The sequence below is a fragment of the Bufo bufo genome, chromosome 2, assembly GCF_905171765.1.
Source record: "Bufo bufo chromosome 2, aBufBuf1.1, whole genome shotgun sequence".
Lineage (NCBI taxonomy): Eukaryota > Metazoa > Chordata > Amphibia > Anura > Bufonidae > Bufo > Bufo bufo.
Window position 1 is genome coordinate 443,635,051 of NC_053390.1, and position 21,712 is coordinate 443,656,762.

Consider the following 21,712-nt stretch of genomic DNA (forward strand, 5'->3'; position numbering starts at 1 on the left):
CTTAGTGTCAAGGTTGTGGCTTTGTGGGAAAGGGGTGTGCCTTGAATGCACTTTGCGCTAAAAAATGCATCAAACTAAGCCAACGTATGGGTGGCGTAAACTTAGACTAGACAGTCTAAAGATGTAACCGATTTATCATCCAGTATCAGCCACAGTGATAAATTTGGTGCTGTCTAAGTATTAGGGACCATGCACACGACCGTATGCCCTCCGAGACATATGGTCCCTTGAATAGGCTATATTTCCTGCAGCAGCATTGATCAAGTGCACGGGAGCGCACAGCCTTATTGTTTACTACAGGCATCCTCAAACTGCGGCCCTCCAGCTGTTTTAAAACTGTAACTCCCACAATGCCCTGCTGTAGGCCGATACCTGTAGGCTGTTCGGGCATGCTGGGAGTTGTAGTTTTGCAACAGCTGGAGGGCTGCAGTTTGAGGATGCCTGGTTTACTATGAGGCTGTGCGCGTCGGGCCGCCCGTGAGAATACTGTTCTGCACTCATATGTTTTATCAGTGCAGGACAATAGTCCTGCGGGCGGCCCGATGCACGCAGTGTCATAGTAACCAATGAAGCTGTGCGCTCCTGTGCACACGATGTATGTCGCGATGTATGTCTCAGAGGGCATATGGTCGTTTGCATGGGCCCTTAAAGTATTTGAAATTCTGCTGCCCCTTAACACCCTGCTATTGGTTATTTAGCCCTTTATTTTTTTTTTTTATTTTTTTTTTTTAGAAAGACCCATATAATAAACACACAGGCTGCCCAGGGCTGTTGTGCGCACTACATTACTAAAGATGGTCAGTTGTAATTTTACATTCTATGATACCACCCCGGGGCACTTTACACTACCATTTACAAACCGTAATGGTGAGAGTCTGAGTTCTCCCTTCAACGCTCAGTGCTGATCAGAAGATGGAGAAGTATGCAGTGAAATACAGACAAGGACTAGTGCTTGGGGTGGAGCACGTAGACATTGGTAAAGATAAGGTGCAGGAATGATTGATTGAAATGCTAAAAAGCTGATAAATGGGTAAAAGAAGAAACCAACACGCAAATGCGGGAAATATTTAACCCATACATTGCCAAGTGAGGATGGGATGATTGCTTTATTTACAGCCCACAGACTCAAGTTAGGATACATACACAACAAAACCAATAAAGACATTTCATATATACATGAGTGTTAAAGCAGTTCTTATCCTTTAAACTCTCCCCAAAGGTTCTAGTTTTCCCTTTGAGATGGAAAGCAGTGGTTTAAAACAGAAATCACAGGCATACGACACTAATACGAGGACAATAGTTCTGTTGCATTCTCTCCGTACTTCCTCCTCGGGCAGTCAGACTGAAGTAGTGACTACAATGCAGAACCTGCCCTCTCAACCCACCGAGGGTACCCAGCCAATGCCAACCACAGGCCAGCAGACAGCCGCAACACACAATTCAAAATACAAACCACACACTCCTAACATCCTCACACAAATGCAAAGACAACACGCACCCAATCGGTCACACATTTCATATATAGAGATACCTATTTTCCTTGATATCCCTCTATAGTTATATTTATATAAAAAGTTATTTGGCTTTTGTGCTGAAAACAAAATTATCACAAAATCTTTTTTTTTTGTTTAAAAAAAAAAAAAAGTCCAAGCGTGCTTCAAACTGGAAACTCGCATAATCAGTCCACAAGCCCCCTTGGAGCGGCCAGCTAACATGGATAAAGGCCTCCAATTTTAGAGACCTTAGCAATGTGGTTGGTGGAGCTGAGTGGGGCACAGAGAAGTATCATGATCCTGCCAGGTATCCAAAGTGATTTTGGTCGGACTCACAGAGCTGGAGGCTTGGTTTGCTCTCGAGAGGATCTTTAGTACATGGCTGAGGGGGTCGGACTTTGAAAAAATCTGAGACATAGTGAACCTGAAAAAACAAAAAAACAAAAACAAAACACACATGAGAAGGGAGTGCATAAATAGACGATACTTTAAGACAGAAAAAGGGTACATCATTGATCGGGGAGGAGGGGAACCAGATTTGCAAATATCTACTAATAAACCATATCTGAACTTACAGTGAGCACAGCCACAAGAGCACCTTGCAAAAATCCCACAAGAACATCACTCCAGTGGTGCTTGTAATCCGAGACTCGTGTATATCCAACATATAGCGCAAACGACAACAGGAAGAATTGAATGGTGGGACGCAGCAGACGAGCCCATTTACCACACAGCCGCGCCTGTATGTATAACTGCAAAGAAGGGAGACATATTGAGCTTATGTGGCAGTAGACATACTACAAATTCTAAACTGTGAAAAATGAAAAGAAATCTAAAGGATTTAATCTGAAAAATAAGTAAACAATCATAATTTAAAGGATCTGTTTACACAGGTATAATGGCTTACGTATTTTTTTCTTTTCTTTTACAGGAGCCATAATGGACCTATTATGACCAATATTCTGGCTGCTGATGGGGAACTGAAACCGTTAACAGAGCCTTATACTACATTCAGAGGGCTTCCTGATGCTTTCCGAGTCATTTATATCAGAAATGCTCTATGCCTCCTTTCTGCTTTTTGAGTAGTTATTAAGATAATTCCATACCCCTGAGTCACTTGAACTCATTCCCAGTCTAAGAACCGCTATGCGATTTTGAGAATGTGGCAGTAGAGTAGAAACACGTGGTATTCTACAAAACAGGATTCATTTAAGCCCCTGTATTTGCAAAAATGTAAACCGTACTTAAAGGGTATTCCCATGGCATATTGCTAGAATATGCCATCAATGTTAGATAGAAGTGGGTACAAAACGTGGGGCCCGCTCCTATCTCCAGAACAGGACCACCGAAGTGAACAGAGAGAAACCACATACATGTGATATTCAATCCTAGCAAAATGCCATCAATGTCTGAGATGGGAATACCCCTTTAACCTGTATTCTATATGACATTGTGTATTTAGGAACCACATTCCCAATGCTTGTGATGTACAGATAACTACAAAGCAAAAAAATACTGGTACCTAGTGTAAGATGTGCAGGATAAATTCCCCTAAGACGACTGCAGGCGGTGTCTACAATGTCAGCTGTCAGTCAAGTGCCAGCTTCCAAAGATACAAATGTGTAACTAATCTTACTGTATGAAGAGAAAGTAAAAGGAGGATTGACAATGTAACTGTCACAGTAGATAAAATACTTACTGCGAGGAAGAGCATGCAATACATTCCAAATGAGGAGTGCCCCGAGTAGAATGAGAGCCTAAAAGATAAGAATTACAATAAATAAAAGGCTATATAGATAATAAAAAAAATAACGATTTTACACTATGCACTGCAAAGGGTGAAATCTGTGGTAGAATAGCCACACCGCATGTTAATTTCAACCACAATTTATTTTTGGACGTGTGTGGATACGATTTCTTAAAGAGGACCTTTTATGGGTCCAGACTTTATAAACTAAGTATCAGGGTATGTAGGGCATACAGCGGGGATCTAATAGCAATATTTTTTATGGGCACCGCTCCGTTTGCCTGCTGTGGCCCCCGTTAAATTCTTCCGCCCTGTATGCTAATTTTCGCATTGGTACAGGGAGGAGGAGACTGCCCTGTTTCTCAAAGGGCGTCTCCTTCTCCTTGGCTGTGAGCTGTCCAATCGCAGCAGAGAGCGTCACAGGGAGAAAAAAAAACAACTCTCCAGTCTCCGCTGCGATTGGACAGCTCACAGCCAGAGAGAAGGAGACGCCCATTGAGAAACAGGGCAGTCTCCTCCTCCCTGTACCGATGCGAAAATTAGTATACAGGGCGGGAGAATTTAACGGGGGCCACAGCAAGTGAACGGAGCGGCGCCCAGAAAAAAATAGTAAGCGCTATTAGATACCTGCACTATGCCCTACATACCCTGACACTTAGTTTATAAAGTCTGGACCCATAAAAGGTCCTCTTTAAATTCTCATCCACTTTCCTGGTACTGTAAAACGCTGGGTATCTGCTGTGCGCAAATCCATGGCGCCAAATCCACAGCGTATCCGTCCTTTGTGAACCCACACTTGCGCAGACAGTGATCAATGTACTATTCCTAGCTGTATCCAGTACTTATGCCGGTATACTAAATGTTATAATATTACACCCTAAATCACATTAGACAGTAAAAACTGGACAGCGCTCTGCCTTGGATCCTGATCTCACCTGGACTCAGTTACGTTTGCATGACGTCCACGGCATTCAAATTCCGTCACATATCCAGAGCAGTTCACAGTCGACCAGTCTGGGTCGCAGACAGTCAAAAAGTTGGGCCGTGGACGTCCTACCATGTACTTCGCGAGATCAGTGAAGGACTGGCTGACTGAGGCGCCAAACAGAAACGTTCCAATCACTTTGTACAGTGCAGCTACATAGTTGTTACACTCAGAGCGGGAGTAGAGTCGTTTGGAGAACACCATGTACATCTCACCAGAAGTAATCTGTGGATACAATAAAAATCCGTTAAGTTTTAAAGTAGTTTTAGGTCGCTTTCGCACTAGCGCATTATAGATTGACTGCAGCACAGCAACTCACAGCATCATACAGTACCTATAATGCTGAGAGTTCAGCCAGGACATTTGGCCATAATAAGGGTGTAATTACATGCCCACAACATGAAACTGGCTCTCAGAGACATAAAGGTCCACTTTTACCTATACTGTCTAAAAGTAAACTTAGAAAGTCTTAAACTGTGCCAGATTTATCAGAGTGCCTGGATAATAAAACTGATGCACCTATAACCTATAGACTATCTAATGTAACTTTATACCCACCTATATGTTAGCTTAGTTCATTCAAAAAAATGCACTAAAGTCGTGGATCACAGCGTCATAGTTGGACTACGTGCCTATCCTCTACAAAGCAATGCCCTTTTTCATTATGCCACGCTCCCTTGACAGGCAAACCATAAAAAAGGGCAGAAAACTGCCTAAAACAAAAAAGGGCAGAAAACTGCCTAAAACTAATAAATATGGTAAAAAGCATATATCCCAGTTTTTTTGGGCAAATAACATAAGACTTCTCGAGCATGCTATACCCAATCTATTATTACTCAGATGCTATTGAAGTGAAAACCTATATACAAAATAATAAGCAAAAATCAAATCAAAAGTAATGGTAGGAGGGTTGTGGAAATCTACTTTAAAGAGGTAATGCCAAGTTTTCAAGTTAGGTCAGTATAGCGCTCTGTTACTTCCGACGGCCCTACAGAGAATGTCAGGAAGAGAGAATGGAACCCCCATTCTCGGGATCGGTGAAGAACCCAGTAGTCCGCCCCCAGCTGATCAGCTAGTTATCCCCGATCCTGTGGATAGGGGATAACTTGGCAAAATCACTTCAAGCATAATTTTGCCTTTTTAATGATACTTTTCAGGAATTAACAATTGAGTGAAACAGTGGCCTCCAACCTGGCAGTGAAATAAAGCCTTAAATAAAATACTAATAGGATACTAATGGCGAGTCTGTAAGAGATAAGCAATACTTACAATGATAACTGTGCAGGAAATAGTGACTCCAGCCATCAGACCATGAGTGATAGTGTCATCTCGGTAAGGGTATCTAATAGACTCATCATCGCAGTAGAATCCACGTTTGTATGGTCTGTTCACTAGTGTCATAATAATAAATGGCATGGACGCTGAGAAAAATAAATAGGCATGTTAGTGATAGTATACTGAATTCAAATGAGATGCTCTCATATATACCAACACATAATATTAAAGGGAACCTGTCACCATGAAATGCAGTGCAATCTGCAGGCAGCATGTTATAGGGCAAGGGGAGCTGAGCAGATAGATCCCACCAGGAGAAAAAATAAATAAAACCACCACCAGAATTGCTACACCAAAGGGTGTCCTTTCTGGGTGGTAACAATCCTTCATTTCTCAGCTGCATCCAGCTAACGAGTCCGAAACCTGTTTTCCAGTGACTGTAGCACCCCAGATAATTGCTATACAAGTGTAAATAGCAGATTTGTGTCTCACACAAGGTGAGCACGCTAACTTTAGGGTTTGTTACATGGTCCCCTCCAAGTTTAGAAGTAGCGTTCTGCCCTGTTTCACATTTCTACACTACTTGTTACTGATTACAGTACACACTTGCATTCCATCTTAAAACACAGATGGGCAGAAAACTATCAAAGAGAAATTGCACAGCAACCAATCACAGTGCGGCTTTCATTTTCCAAGAGCACTAAAAGAAATGAAAGCTGCACAATGATTGGTTGCTATAGGTAACAAAGACAGTTAGTATTTTAGACGTTCAAAAATTTCTCGATAAAGGTACATTCACACAGTGGATTTTGATGCTATGGAGTCTTCTTCTGTGGGCACCACAATATGCAGTCACAGAGGCGTCAGTGTGATATCGCACAGCCTCCTGCACACAGTTTGATAATTTTCAAGAGGTGATAGCTTTTAAAAATGCACAGCTAGGAATACTTACCAACATTTCAGTTGGTAAAATCAGGGCATATAAGCCCCACCCCTGGGAGTGCCCAACCCACCCAGGAATACCCATTATGTGAAGGGTTTTCATTAGCCCCACCCTTTTCGACCTGGGACATCACAAATGTGCCAGGACTGTCTTTGAATATCAGGGACTGTCAGTTGGAAACTACGAGCAAGGATTTTTGTCAGATTCTGTAGAGGACGACACATAGCTTGTAATTTATAAGGTGAATGACTGGTGTATGTATGTATTAATATACCGCATGTAAGATATGACTGGTAATGAAGCCACGGTGTTTCTTTACTAGGGTAAACTGTGGACAACGACTCTTCAAATGTTCTGTAGGATATGCCGCCATGTGAACATCCTTGAGGTGTTAAATCCAGAAACAGGGTGCAGCACATGGATTATCTGGGCAGGTCTGAGCTTTCCTTTCCTTAGCTGGTTTAGCAGGTTTTGGAACATGGAAATGAAAGCCCACGTGCTGGCGCCCTACCGTCACCCGACTCCCTTTAACTAGTAGTTACTGGGTTGTTTATGATCCACCATGTCAGATCACTTTTACGAAAAGCATTATATGTTGTAAAACTACAAGAGCATGGACGTGGTACAAATAGAATGCAGGTGGCACAAGAATGACTGGCTGCACCACTGATCATCGGTTGGGCCATACATATATTTATCAAAAAAATATGACCATACTAGGATATCAACATTTTCATTTTATGAGTTTTAGGTTTCAGATCTTTCACCCTAAAGCGTAGAGAATGTGAACAGTGGTTTCTATACTTTCTACCAAACATTGGCAGGTCATAACTGGTCACCATGGTCGAATGTTATCCAATGAATATCGGTACTGGAAGAGCTACTGCAAGCAGTAATCCATCAATGGCCTAAACTTCAAGTAAAGGGGTTGTTGAGAGCAAGGCTGGCTGGAAAAGCAGGTAAACAAGGCAGACAGACCTTGGTTTAGTAATCCCCATGTGTATATGGGTGTATTTTTCTAGCACAAAAAGCAAACACAGCAGACATATATGCACCACAATCTGGTTGTTCAGTGCAATGTCTACACAAAGACATCAAACCCGGCCACCAGTACAAGTGGAGAATGCCAACGTTCATCAGGTCGCTCAGTAACATGCTGAACATAGATGAGTCCAAACAATACCAGTAGATATCCATAAACATAAGGAACATACAAGATGTCCAAAAATGATTAACCAACTTGTCCTGTGAGATTAATGATCATTTAACCTACCAATAACAATACTATGGAGAAGATTTTTTAAGACTCATTTCATACGCCAGTCTTAATGATCTTGGCTCATTTTATTCTGGCTTAATTTGAATTAAGAGCAGGGATGCACAACCTGGTCTGAGGGCCACATTATCAGACTGATTCAATCTAAGCGGCTGCAGTATTACCATCAGTGTCATTTATGGGACATTGAACGTACATGCCATAAATGTCTAACAGGTGACAATTCCACTTCTAAGCCTCCCATCTATCAGGAAGTTCCATAAAAGGGGTAAGTCTTCAGGGATGCCTCCATTTTTTTTAAAGGAAAGAAATTATTGATCAGTCACCTTCTGCTAGAACGCCTAATGGTCTGTGCCAGTCTTAGGACTCATGCACACGGCCATTGCCCGGCCGTGACCGGATGAATTTGCAAGATGGGAAAACAGGGGTTAAGCGAGGAAGATTAGGGCTCAAAGGTCTGGAGAGCATGATGCAGGAGGTCGGGTTCCAGTGACTCCCCAGAGACACCAGACAGAATGGGTCTTGTTGCGCTAGATAAATTCCACAGCAAACTAATCGCAACTGAAGTGAAAAGCATAAAATGTAGAATCCGTTTTATCTGTAACCACATGTTATACAAAACTATAATTAACAGCAAAACTATCTAGCAGTAGCTCATGCGTGTGTACACAGTATTTTATTATCCAGGATAAACGGAAAACTTCTTATGCAGACATGAATGATCAATTCAAACACTGAAACGTCTAGAACACTATAGATGCTGTGAAGTATGAACAGGAAGGCTTAGATTTATAAGAATCCTACCTCCGTATTGTTCATGCTGGAGACAATTTATCCTACTCTATATAAAGGATATGTCTACATATGAAAAATAAATCCACATAAAAAGCTAATAAGTACATTGGTTATTGTGTATTATGGTCCACCGCTGCAGTCACAATTATGAAAGCTTCAGAGCTGAAGTCCCAGCTGGCTCCATGACTGTACACGCTCTGGATATTTTTGATCTTGAATGTATATTCTCTACAATAGATATTGCACAATAACCTGATGTAGAAGAATAACTCTTGTATTGAATTATAGGAGCTCGGACCTAATGGGGTTGTCAAAACACATCTTCATTAAATGCTCGATTAGTCAGCACAGAGAGTTGTTGAAAGAGAGGCTTCAGTCCAAATATTTAAAGGGGTATTCCTATCACAATGATCACTGCTTAATCTGTTAATGATGTGCCAGTGATCATTTTTGTAAATATATTGCATTGTATTGGCAAATTACCACCCTTCTTGATAAAATTTCTTTCCCTTCCACCTCATTGTTGTCATATGGTATCCCATTGATATCGCCACCGCTCGCCTCCCGAATTCATGGGCTGCGTTTGCGCAGAAGACTTTTTTTTTTTACCCAGCCGGCAGCTCGTTGCAGCCGTGAACGCGCATACTGCCGCGCATGCGCAAGGCTTATTTCTTCAGTGCCGCATCTCATACAGAGCCGCGCATGCCATGTATTCAGCGTGGCTCTGTATGAGACGGGGCACTAAGAAATAATCTTTGCGCATGCGCGGCACAGTGAGCTCTCAGGACTGCAATGAGGAGCCGGCTGGGGAAAAAAAAAATGTCTTCTGCGCAAGCGCGGCCCAGGGATTCGGGAGGCGAGTGGTGGCCGTAGGAGACACATGAACGAGCATGCAAGGAGTGTGATGTCAGAAAGAGGCGTGGCAGGGCTTCACTCAAACTGCCTAAGCCCACCCAGCCTAAGGCTCCATTCACACGTCTGTAGTGTATTGCGGATCCGCAATACACCCGGCCGGCAGCCCCATAGAAATGCCTAATCTTGTCCGCAATTGCGGACAAGAATAGGACATGCTCTATTTTCTTGCGGAGGTGCGGACCGGAAGATCGGGGGCACGCTCCGGAAATGCGGATGCGGAGAGCACATAGTGTGCTCTTCGCATCTCTTCTGGCCCCATAGAGAATGAATAGGTCCGCACCCGTTCCGCACAATTGCGGAAAGGGTGCGGACAACACTTGCGGACGTGTGAATGGACCCTTAGAAGCATGAATCCAAGAAGTGAACAGCAGAGCTGGCTGCAGGTGAGGACGAATTTGCAAGATGGGAAAACCCCTTTAATAGGTGGTTCGTTTGAATACTTTATACCAGACATGTGTGAGATTTTATAGCGACAGCATGGTGACGTCACCGCAGCTAGGAAAAAAGAAACGAGGGGAGGAAAGGAGCTCACTGCTGATGGGTGCAGCTAGCTGCCACAACGGATAAGTACAGCCCCTTGGGCTCTTTTCAACCTACAGTTGTGTTCAAAATAATAGCAGTGTGTTTAAAGAAGTGAGTAAAGCTCAAAATCCTTCTAATAGCTTTTATTTCCATACACACAAATGCATTGGGAACACTACACGTTCTATTCCAAATCAAAACATGAAGAAAAATCTATCAAATTTGTGTTGTTCCTCTAAATAAATTGAAAAGTGAATATTAGACTGTTCAAAAAAATAGCAGTGTTTGTATTCTTCTTTACAAACATTCACTAAACAAACAGAAAAATGTTTGAAGATTTTGCTTTCCTTTGAATCACTTTAATATTTAGTTGTATAACCACTGTTTCCGAGAACTACTCTACTCTGTGTTGCATGGAGTCAACTAACTTCTGGCCCCTGTGAACAGGTATTCCAGCCCAGGATGATTGGACTACATTCCACAGTTCTTATCCATTTCTTGGTTTTGCCTCAGAAACTGCATTTTTGGATTAAGATCCGGGGATTGGGCTGGCCACTCCATAACGTCAATCTTGTTGGTCTGGAACCAAGATGTTGAACGTTTACTGGTGTGTTTGGGGTCGTTGTCTTGTTGGAACACCCATTTCAAGGGCATTTCCTCTTCAGCATAAGGCAGCATGACCTCTTCAAGTATTCTGATGTATTCAAACTGATCCATGATCCCTGGTATGCGATGAATAAGCCCAACACCATAGTATGAGAAACATCCCCATATCATGAGGCTTGTGCACAGTGTACTGTGGCTTGAATTCAGTGCTTGGGGGTCGTCTGACAAACTGTTTCCGGCCACTAGACCCAAAAAGAACAATCTTAGGCCTCATGCACACGACAGTTGTTTTTTGCTTTCGCAAAGTGTGCGTCCGCCCAAAAAAACTGATGCGGCATCAGTTTTTTTTGGAGGATCAGTTTTTTTCCACAGATCACTTGTAATAAATCCCTATCCTTGTTCGCAAATGTGAAAAAAGTAGGAAATGCTCTTTTTTTTTTGCTGAAGGGAAACACTGACAACAGACGCGGAACACAAACGGATGAACTATCAGCATTTTTTTGCTGACCCATTGAAATGAATGGGTCCCCATCCTATCCGCAAAATAACGGAACGGAGGCCGAGGTCGTGTGCATGAGGCCATACTTTCATCAGTCCACAAAATGTCTCTTTAGGCCAGTCAGTGCTCTTTTGCAAATTGTAACCTCTTCAGCACATGTCTTTTTTTAACAGTGGGACTTTGCGGCGGCTTCTTGCAGATCGCTTGGCTTCACATAGGAGTCTTGTAATTGTTATAGTACCCACAGGTAACTTTAGACCTTCTTTGATCTTCCTGCAGCTGATTGTTGGCTGAGTCCTTGCCATTTTCGCTATTCTTCTATCCATTTGAATGGTAGTTTTTCGCTTTCTTCCATGTCTTTCAGGTTTTGGTTGCCATTTTAAAGCCTTTGCGATCATTTTAGCTGAGCAGCCTATCATTTTTGGCACTTCTTTATATTTATAGTTTTCCCCTCTCCAATCAACTTTTTAATCAAGGTACGCTGTTCTTCTGAACAATGTCTGGAACGACCCATTTTCCTCAGAATTTCTGAGAGAAACGCACTGTAACCAGCATGTACATTTGCTGCCTTTCTTCCTTAAATAAGGGCAATAATTGGCACCTGTTTTTCAAAGAATGAATGACCTCACTCATTGAACTCCACACTGCTATTATTTTGAACATGCCCTTTTCAATAAGTGATTGAATTACAGAGAATCAGCAGCATGCATGTCATGACTGTTGGGCTTCTATTACTCTACTACACCTGCTAGTAAATTATTTGCCATGTAGAAATATCATTACTACCAAAAACAGTGATTGATCAGGTTAGTGATGTCTGACTGCTATTATTTTGAACATAACTGTAGTTTGCATATTTATAAAAGCATTTTTTGGGGGCAGAGAACTTTCAGTTGGACATAAAAAGTATATTTACTAAATGACTGCAGCAGAGCTACACTTCCATACAAGCAGTTAAAACACTGCAGAGTGGCGACAGATTCCCTTTAAGGTCAGTTCATACATCGGTTTTTATGACAGTTTTTTGAGCCAAAGAAAGAAGCGGGTCAGAAGGGAATGAAAAATATACAGGAAAGACTTCGGCCCCTTGCAGACGTGCGTTTGTCACGGTGCGAGTACGCAGCGCAGCTCCCGACCTGACATCCTAGCACTGCCGGGGTTGTATAGCATTATATTGATTTATGATGCTATGTAAGTCTTACAGTTCTGGAATGTATTGGATAACACTGACATAATGCTGCCAGTGTTATCCAATACATTCCAGAACTGTAAGGGTAATTGTTATAGTACCCACAGGTGTTTTTTTTGCAAATGAGGCTCTAGGAGCAAAGGGGGCGTTGTCGTTACACGTAGAGACTCAGCTCTCTCTGCATTTGCTGCGCCCTCTGTAATTTGATTGACAGGGTCAGAGACATGATTGTATTTACACTGCCTGACCCTGACTTTTCCTAAAGTCTATTGCTGTAAGCGGTAACTTTAGTATTCTGTACTGCGCCTGTGCTGGAGAGAACTGCCAGCGAGCCTCTTTCCTATTCTGCGCTTGTGCTGAGACTTTAGGAAAAGTCAAGGCCAGGCAGTGTAAACGCAATCATGTCTTGTCCTGTCAATCAAAATGCATAGCAGCGCCTCTTGGTGTAATGGCAACACCAACATTGCTCCTAGAGGCTCATTTGTATAAATTAACCTCTTTTCTCAGCAATACAGACACATATGAACATGGGACCAACACAGATGCCTTCAGCTGCCAAGCACTGATGCAACAGGTCAACCAGTGTCGTAGGTACAAATCTGCCAGATTACCTGTAAATGAGTGTTTATGAGCTGCCAGGAGATCAGAGATAAAGGATACACAAAGAGCCTTCAGAGTAGCTCTGTAGATGCGCTGAAAGGAAAAACTGTTCAAAATTTTGAACAAACTTGACAAAAATGTTTTTTTTTGTCCCAAATAAGTAGAATTCGGATAAAAAAAAAAAAAACTCTGTGTCAGAGGTTATGGTCTGATAACACATGCAGTACAGCCAGAGCTGAGGAACTGGATCGCGTGAGAGGATTACTAATAAACAGTTAAAGGACATGTAGGACACAAGGAATTAATTAGGAGGCAGCGATACTGAACGCAGGCTTGGGTATCTGCTATCAATTATAAGAAGGCATTCAGCAAAAGCTACACTTAGAACATCTGATAACAGAAAAGCAGAGACAAAACTGGGGCTCCGCCAATATCTCAGTAGCTAAATTTCAGAGAAGAGACAATGAAAAGCAAACTGTATTGTGCACCCTCCACAGTAAACACAATCCCCTGGGAGGTTTTATACAAGTCTAAACAAATCTGCCTGCAAAGAATTTGGAAGTCCTAGGTAACCAAATGAGACCCTATGCTATGTGCCAGATGTGCTGGAGGTCAAGCATGATGGGAAGCAAATACGTTCAGCAAAGGGGAACTTCACCACGGGTGTACTGGCTATGGTCAGAGGTATCCTTATCATATCAGAAGCCTTTATAACAATTCTAAGGGTCCGGTCATGTTAGCAGCATGGCTTCTGCTTACAATGGCAAACCTTGAAAGACCCCACTGACCTCAATAGGAATCTGGTATGGTATTTTTGGTGGCAAGACCAGCACTTGCCATAAGAGAGGTTCACACATAGGTTTTTGCTGACGTTTTATGCACCTGCATTTTTTAAAAGGTAAAAATGCCAGGGATTTTATCAAGCCTCTTGCACCAGAAGTGGGATGTGTAACGCTGCAGTTGCAGTGTTACAAATTACTGCCAGGTTTTCACTACAGATGATACCTGGAGCTCCCAGCGGAGGGATACTTTGTTATCAGCTTACTGTCAAGGAACTCTGAGTAGTGATTGTTGGAAGTGGAGAAACCCTTTAATTGAGTTTAAGGGATAGAATGGGTTAACATATACCAATTACTAACCTCACCAATCCCCTGCCACTGTCTTTCTGATGCTGCTCCAGGCCCTGCTGCTCTCCACTTCCTGTTTATGGCCATGTCACACAGTAAATGGCATGGAATGGCTCCTCAGCCAATCACTAGCTAAGGCAGTTCATTGCTGTGGCCACTGATTGGCTGAACAGCTAGTCCAATCCACTTCCCCCAGGAAGCTTAGAGCAGGGAGTACTGATTCGGATTCATTTCTGTTAAAGGGTTTCTGTCACCCCACTAAACTCATTTTTTTTTTTTGGATAGTTACATTCCTTATAGCGCGATATAGGAGAATATAATCTTATCACTTACTTTCATGCGGCCGATTCTTTAGAAAACAAAGTTTTATAATATGTAAATCCGGTCTCTACCAGCAAGTAGGGCGTCTACTTGCTGGTAGCCGCAGCAGAAAACCGCCCCCTCGCCGTGTTGATTGAAAGGGCCAGCCGTGATCTCCTCCTCCGGCCGGCCCTGTCAGTATTTCAAAAATCGCGCGCCTCTGTTCATTCGGCGCAGGCGCTCTGAGATGAGGAGGCTCGTCTCCTCAGAACTCCCTCAGTGCGCCTGCGCCGATGGCGTCTTCTCTTTCGGTGATGTCATCGGCGCAGGCGCACTGAGGGAGTTCTGAGGAGACGAGCCTCCTCATCTCAGAGCGCCTGCGCCGAATGAACAGAGGCGCGCGATTTTTGAAATACTGACAGGGCCGGCCGGCCGGAGGAGATCACGGCTGGCCCTGTCAATCAACACGGCGAGGGGGCGGTTTTCTGCTGCGGCTACCAGCAAGTAGACGCCCTACTTGCTGGTAGAGCCCTCATTTACATATTATAAAACTTTGTTTTCTAAAGAAACGGCCGCATAAAAGTAAGTGATAAGATTATATTCTCCTATATCGCGCTATAAGGAATGTAACTATCCCAAAAAAAAAAAAAAGGAGTTTTGTGGGGTGACAGAAGCCCTTTAAACATTCTCCTGTAAAATCCCTTTAAATAACAAAAGATTATAGTAGTCACTCAAAAAGATCTCCTGGGAGTCAAGCTTTATATATACAGCTCACTTTGTGAGCCATATGTTTGGTGCTAAAAAAAAAAAAAAAAAAAAAAAAAAAAAAAGATTCTGTGAGTAGAAACTTTCCAAAAAGGCTTTATAAGGGAAAGTATTCTTGATATTAATATTAACTAATGACAAGAACTGAATTGGAAATTTACAATTCCCACAACAAGTAGAAATGTGACGGTGTGAAAATAGCTTTCACTTGTATACCCTTTGGTCTTTAAAGGGGTTGTTCGCGTTATAAAAAAAAAAAAAAAAAAAAAAAAGGGAATGTATTAAAATAAAGTTATAACGCAACCACATATTGTTAAAGGGTTGGTACAGAATTAGAAAATGATGGCTGAGTAGTATGAGGTCACTGAAAACCATTTGTAAGTTCTGTCTATATTGTAATTCTTTTGGTCATAACATAATAATATAGATCCACTTTTAATTCTGGGCGTATGGTGATAAGCCATTCTACGACTCCACCTCTGCCTTTATTTTTACCATTTATTTTCACTGGGAGTGTCCAGGAAATAAAAACTAATTATAGATGTATGTATATAATGTGTGTGTATGTATATATCTACCGTATATAGTGATGAGCAGTTTCTGTGTTTCACCCTATCCTGCCTGGACCAGATACAAAATGACAAGAAATAGTTTGGTAAATTTGAATTTGTATACACTATGAGATTGACAATAGTGTGAGATAGATAGATTGGCTGATTGGCTGATATATATATATATATATCAGCCAATCTGCTAAAGCACGTATTTGTACTGCCCTAGGCCAACAGCTGCCATGTGGCAACAGGAAAGAGCGCGTTCACCAATTTTCATGAAGGAAATAGAATTATTATAACTACATGATCACTGGCGTCTAATCATTTACACTTCGGGTCATATGGCTGAAAACCCATACAGACGCCATATTTCTCAAGGCTGAGAATTTGCTACAACTGATTCTAGACTAGGCAATAAGCAGAACAAATTTCTGCAAGGCCTCATGCACACGACCGTATGTATTTTGTAGTCCGCAAAATACACAGTCCGTGTTGCATCTATATTTTCTGCGGACCCGCTGACTGCAATGGCTCCGTGGGCAGATTTTGCAGCCAAGTTTGGGACATGTTCTCTCTCTTTCCGGAACAGACAAAGATACAGAAAGTACATGGATCATCCACAACCGTATGTCTTTACGCAAAAAAGATAGAACATGTTCTATGCTTAGATGTAAAATGCAGGCGGCACATAGAATGCGTCCTTATTTTGTGGACTGCAAAATACATACATACAGTCATGTGCAAGAGGCTAACCTGAAAGTTTGCAACAATGGGGGAGATCTACTGCACAAAATCCACCAACTGTTGTTCATACGGAATCGAAAAACTGATGTAACAATTTTGCAGCAGGTTTGTTATGCGTTTTAGACACTTTTTATGCCTCGTAAAGTCAGTTTTGAAAGTGTCTAGTAAAGGGAGAGTGGAGTTGTAAAATGTCACGATTATTGGCATACCCCATTGTATTGGCAAAAAATATTGGTTACGAAGGCAAAATAAGGAAAAGAAAAGTGTCTAAGGCCAGGTATTTTTTTCCCAATGTTCAGCTCCTTTAGCCAAGTGGATTAACGGAAGTGCTAGATAGGGCATTTAAATGACCAAATGGAAACAATGGCGTCTGTTCGGAATCCCAATCAGAGTTGCATGTATGACTTTTTCAGCCGGTCTCTAACAGAATCGGCAATGAAGGTCCTAAACTGAGCCTCCACTGCAGATGTGAACTTGCCCTAGATTTGGCATAGCTTGTGCCTGTCATCTAAATTTTGTACCATAATAATAAATCTCCTCCAGAGAAACAATGTAGGTAAAATGTAGCAGTCTGGTGTCTTTATAAGAAAGCCTCAACTAAAGCGTAGTATACTAATTCCCAGGGAATATTAGTAAAACAGTATATTAGTAAAATGCAAAATAGTATATTCGTAAAATGCAAAAATAGATTAGGCTACTTTCACACTGGCATTTTGGCTTTCAGTTTGTGAGATCCGTTCAGGGCTCCAAAACGGATCAGTTTTGCCTTTAATGCATTCTGAATGGAAAAGGATCCGTTCAGAATGCATCAGTTTGCCTCCGTTCCATCTCCAGTCCGCTTTGGAGGTGGCAACCAAAACACTGCCTGCAGCGTTTTGCTGTCCGCTTGACGAAACTGAGCCAAACGGATCCGTCCTGGCACACAATGTAAGTCAATGTGGACGGATCAGTTTTCTCTGACAATAGAAAACGGATCCGTCTCCCATTGGCTTTCAATGGAATTCATGACTGAACCGTCTTGGCTATGTTAAAGATAATACAAACTGATCCGTTCATGACGAATGCATGCGGTTGTATTATTGTAACGGATCCGTTTTTGCAGATCCATGACGGATCCACCCAAAACGCGAGTGTGAAAGTAGCCTTAGTACTGCGATTACTGGGACATGTGCCTCAGTGTGAGAATGCTCTTATGTAAAGTAATGGGTTAAGCCTTATGGCTTTATGTATATTAAACCCGTTAGCTGCCCCTTTAACACACACAGCACGCTATATAAAGATATATATCTGGGAGAATATACAGACCCATAAAAGTTAAATTGAAAACTCTATGTAACACGTCATGAACTGCCTTGTAAGCGGGTGAAATTAGAGTCTTAGAGAACATATTACTAATGCGCTAGGAAAAACTGATTGGAAAGTAGGGATTAAAATGAAATCAGACCTTCCAGAGAGACGCACCCCATGTCTCGCTAAGGGTACACCTAGCAGCAGATCCTCGCGAGACCACAGCAGGATCAACAATGCTCAAACCCATTACGGGGTTGGCCAGTTTATATTACTATCTGCACGTGTACTGGGGACAGCCGCTGATGGAGAGTTCTGTTCATCGGCAGCCACCGTTCCCTTTACACTGGGGATGGACAGGGAAAATAGTGCATGCGCAGTCAGTGCCTAATTTAAGTGAATTGAAGACTAATTAAACTTGAGCAAATCAACCTTTGAATCATAGATCTGGAGCCAAAGTTGCTTGAGACTTCAATTAATTACTACTGTATTAATATCTGCGTTTTTAAAAACATTTTAAAAGAGATATACGAAGTGGGCTTTGGAACTGGCTGGTACCTCTGTACCAAAGCCCACATCGGATTCCTATTTTAAACTGTTTTTAAATACACAGATATGAATACAGAAGTAATTCAAAGTCTCTTGTGATATCGGCCGATACAAACTTTGGCTCCATGGAGCCAATACATTTTATTTCTGTAAGGAATCAGCATAAAAAAAATAATAATAAGCTTTTAAATGAATCGACTTTGTATCTATGATCTGAAGGTCAATTCACTCAAGCCTACCACTGATGGCCAGAACCATCCATCAGCGGCCATGTTCCCAACAAAGCTCCGGCACGCAGGTCAGGGGACATGCATGTAAACATTAATTATTCATATACAACTATAAGACATCAGAGCCGACCGTTTATAATGCTTCTTACTGGCTGCATGCATGTGCTGTTCCCAGCACGTGCAGCTAGTAATATAAGCTGGCCAAACCCTTTAATGTGGAGAATATTCCAACTATTTCTGGTTGTCAGGTCCAGCCAAGTAGTCGCCTTTTCCTGTGGGGTGGAAAGTGGAAAGCTTCTCTTCCTAAAGGGAAGTTACTATGAAAACAATGGAGCTATATTAGGTAAATTATCCTTACGATTGTCATTCCATTCACTGACTGCATGTACTAAGGTCTTGTTTTGACCATCAAGTCCAAAAATGTGACTACATGCAAGCGATGTGCAGGCCATAGAAGCGTGTATACCTCTAAAGCTAGCCAGGACTATCATAGGACTAGGATGGATGAGATATGATGGAATTCCAGGAGATTAATAATCTGTACAAAACAACCCTAAGGTCCCTTTCACACAGTCAGCATTTGGTCAGTGTTTTGCATCAGCAGAGGAACGTACAGAGATAAAGCATAATGGAAAGATTTGTGCCTTTCCTGTGTTTTGGACCCAATCCCGGTTTCGGCTTACAAATAGCGATGAATAACATTGATCGTGTCCTCAGAGGTATGACCACAAAAAACGCCCGAAATGGTTTTTCTCTTTCTTGCAGAGGCACTGCTTTCAGAATCGCAGCAGGTCTTTCGCAGTTTACATTGCTAAGGCTCAAAGCCCGAGTACAACTCACAGCATACATTAACAAACGGGCTTACTGAAATCTAATCCACTTGCTTGTACTGGAAAGTATGTGGACTGTCGCAGGTTCTCTACAGTGGAATTTCACGCATTTACGTAACATGTGGCCCCAGCAGCACATTTCTAGATGCACTGGATGCATGTCTCCTGAGATCTGTACAGACCACCAAATGGATGTGAATTTGAGACTGCTCATTTTGCCCAAACTATGGAAAGTTACCTTGGTAATGCTACAGGAAGCTAAAAATCTGGTGCCCAGAAAAGTACCACTACACAGAACTGTAAAACTGCCAATAGTACGAGAGCTTTGGGGGGAAAAAAGGACCCAATAAGACAGTATAAGAAAACGAGGGACCTTTATTTAGGACACTTACTTATACACATGCTTCTACAAGATGTTGCCTGCTTTCCTATATTGATGACCTATCCTCAGGAAAGGATCAATATCAGATCGATGGGAGTCCAACTCCCAGCACCCCAGTCCATCAGCTGTTTGTCTTCACTTTTTACCTAACTTCTAGTGGGGGTGCAGTGTAACTACAACTGCTTGTCCTGTTCACTTGAATGGGATCTGCAGTTGTAATTACACTGCACCTCCGCCACAAGTTAGAGGGCGTACAGGAGACTGACGAGGCGGCACTGCTTCCTCTTTAAACAGCCGATTGACAGGGGTGCCGGGAGTCAGGCCCCCGCCGATCTGACATTGATGACCTATCCTGACGATAGGTCATCAATATAGTAGCGCTGCACAATCTCATTACAGGCTGTTTGGTTCTCCACCAGCTTACACAAAATGTTCCCGTCAACAATGTTAGCATGCTCCCTTAATTTGTATAGGTAGAACAAAAATAAAATAAAAAGGTTTCCAGCCTCTGAATGTAAATAAGAACGTTTCTATTACAAGAGGAGATTAACCTAGATGAGAAAGGCCTCTTTAGGAGACCCCACAAGGACACTTGCCATGCAGTTGACATATTTCCCTACATGACAGTTACACATTCAATTATAGCACATACCTGATGGAAGTAAAAGACTAGGAGGAGATGGATACAAGCACAGCTCCTGTCTAGTATGACGCAGTGATTCAGACATTAAAGCTACATACAGTTACATTCAACCCCCATTGTAAAAAAGGTTTATGAGCCAAAAATGCAAACATTCAGCTGTTTTCAATAAGCCAATCAAACAAGAAGAAAATGAAATAGCTTAACATAACTAATATAATAAATGGTTCGTCCAAACAATACAAAATGTCATTTTAGGGTATGACCACATGGTCAGGATTCCTGATGCAGTTTTGAAAGCCAAAACCAGGAGTGGATTAAAAAAAAATATATATATAAAAAAACACACACAGGAGAAGCGGTCTGTCCTTTATACTTTCTCTCCCGCTACAGTCCACTACTTGGAGCTTGCAGAAAGCCATATGCTTGCCACCAAAACATCTCCATTCAGATGAAAGGAACTGAAATTTTCTGCAACATGTGTGAAGGCAGCCTTATCCAACTCTTTTAACAGAATCCCTCATAAGGGCACACATTTACAAATGAGGGTGAACTGAAGGCTCCGTACAAGGCCTCTGTCGCAGATTCTGTTATAAAGACCAGGACTTTTTCGCCCAGTTAAAAAAAACAACAACAAAAAACAAACAAACAGGATTCTTAATGGAAACTAAATGGACATCATTGCAGTCAATGGAGTCTGTTATGTAACCTATCGGGCACTTCCATTATTTCCATCGTTCTGCTCCTCTAATGAAGCAGAACAAAGGGAAAAAAAAATAGCCCTGGTGTTAACATGGCCTTAGTCGTTGTCTCAAGGCTTTATTAGTGGCATCTGGTATGCTTGAGATAAAACTGGCTAGGGGTTTGTTGACCGACGTTTGATTACTTGTTAGAATTAAGGGTGTATTAGACAGCCCGATTCTGCAGGCGATTGTCGGAAGGGAAGCGGTCCCTCGCAGGAATCGTCTGCTTGCTAGTGAAGGAGACCGCCACTATTACATGCAGTGATCTCCTCCTCAGTACAGGGAGGAGTGATTGTTAGGCCATCACTCATCCCCATGCTGTCTAGTTATTTGCCAGCAGCAAATCGTGATTAGACAGCATGCTGAAAGATCACAATTGCTCGATGAACGTTTCCTTATACATGGAATAATCGACAGCAGTATTACACTACCAGATGATCGCTAACTAGCGTTACTGTGAATGCTAGTTAGCGATCATCTGCCAGAAAATCTGCTGGTGTAATACAGGCTTAAGGGCTCATGCACACAAAGGTATAGTGGGTCCGCAATATACGGGCACCAGTCCTGTGCACGCCATATCATGGATGAGGACCCATTGACTTGAATGGGTCCGTAATCCTCAAGAAAACTCTTGAATGACTGCAAAAGACCTGCAGCAAGATCTGGTGGCAACAAGCACTGATGTTTCAGATTGCGCAGGTGCATACTAAAAGCTA

The 21,712-nt window shown here is 42.2% G+C and overlaps 1 protein-coding gene across 1 annotated transcript in view; it reads right to left on the minus strand.

Annotated features, from left to right (window-relative positions):
- Nucleotides 1–1,055: 1,055 nt before the first annotated feature.
- The window catches only part of PLPP2 (phospholipid phosphatase 2), a 30,297-nt gene continuing 9,640 nt past the window's right edge, over nucleotides 1,056–21,712 (minus strand). The window contains exons 2-6 of the mRNA XM_040417504.1: nucleotides 5,495–5,646; nucleotides 4,176–4,450; nucleotides 3,193–3,250; nucleotides 2,069–2,245; nucleotides 1,056–1,917 (exon numbers count right to left, since the gene is read on the minus strand). Coding sequence (XP_040273438.1) covers nucleotides 1,786–1,917; nucleotides 2,069–2,245; nucleotides 3,193–3,250; nucleotides 4,176–4,450; nucleotides 5,495–5,646 — 794 coding nt within the window. The 3' untranslated portion in view covers nucleotides 1,056–1,785. The remainder of the gene's footprint in view (nucleotides 1,918–2,068; nucleotides 2,246–3,192; nucleotides 3,251–4,175; nucleotides 4,451–5,494; nucleotides 5,647–21,712) is intronic.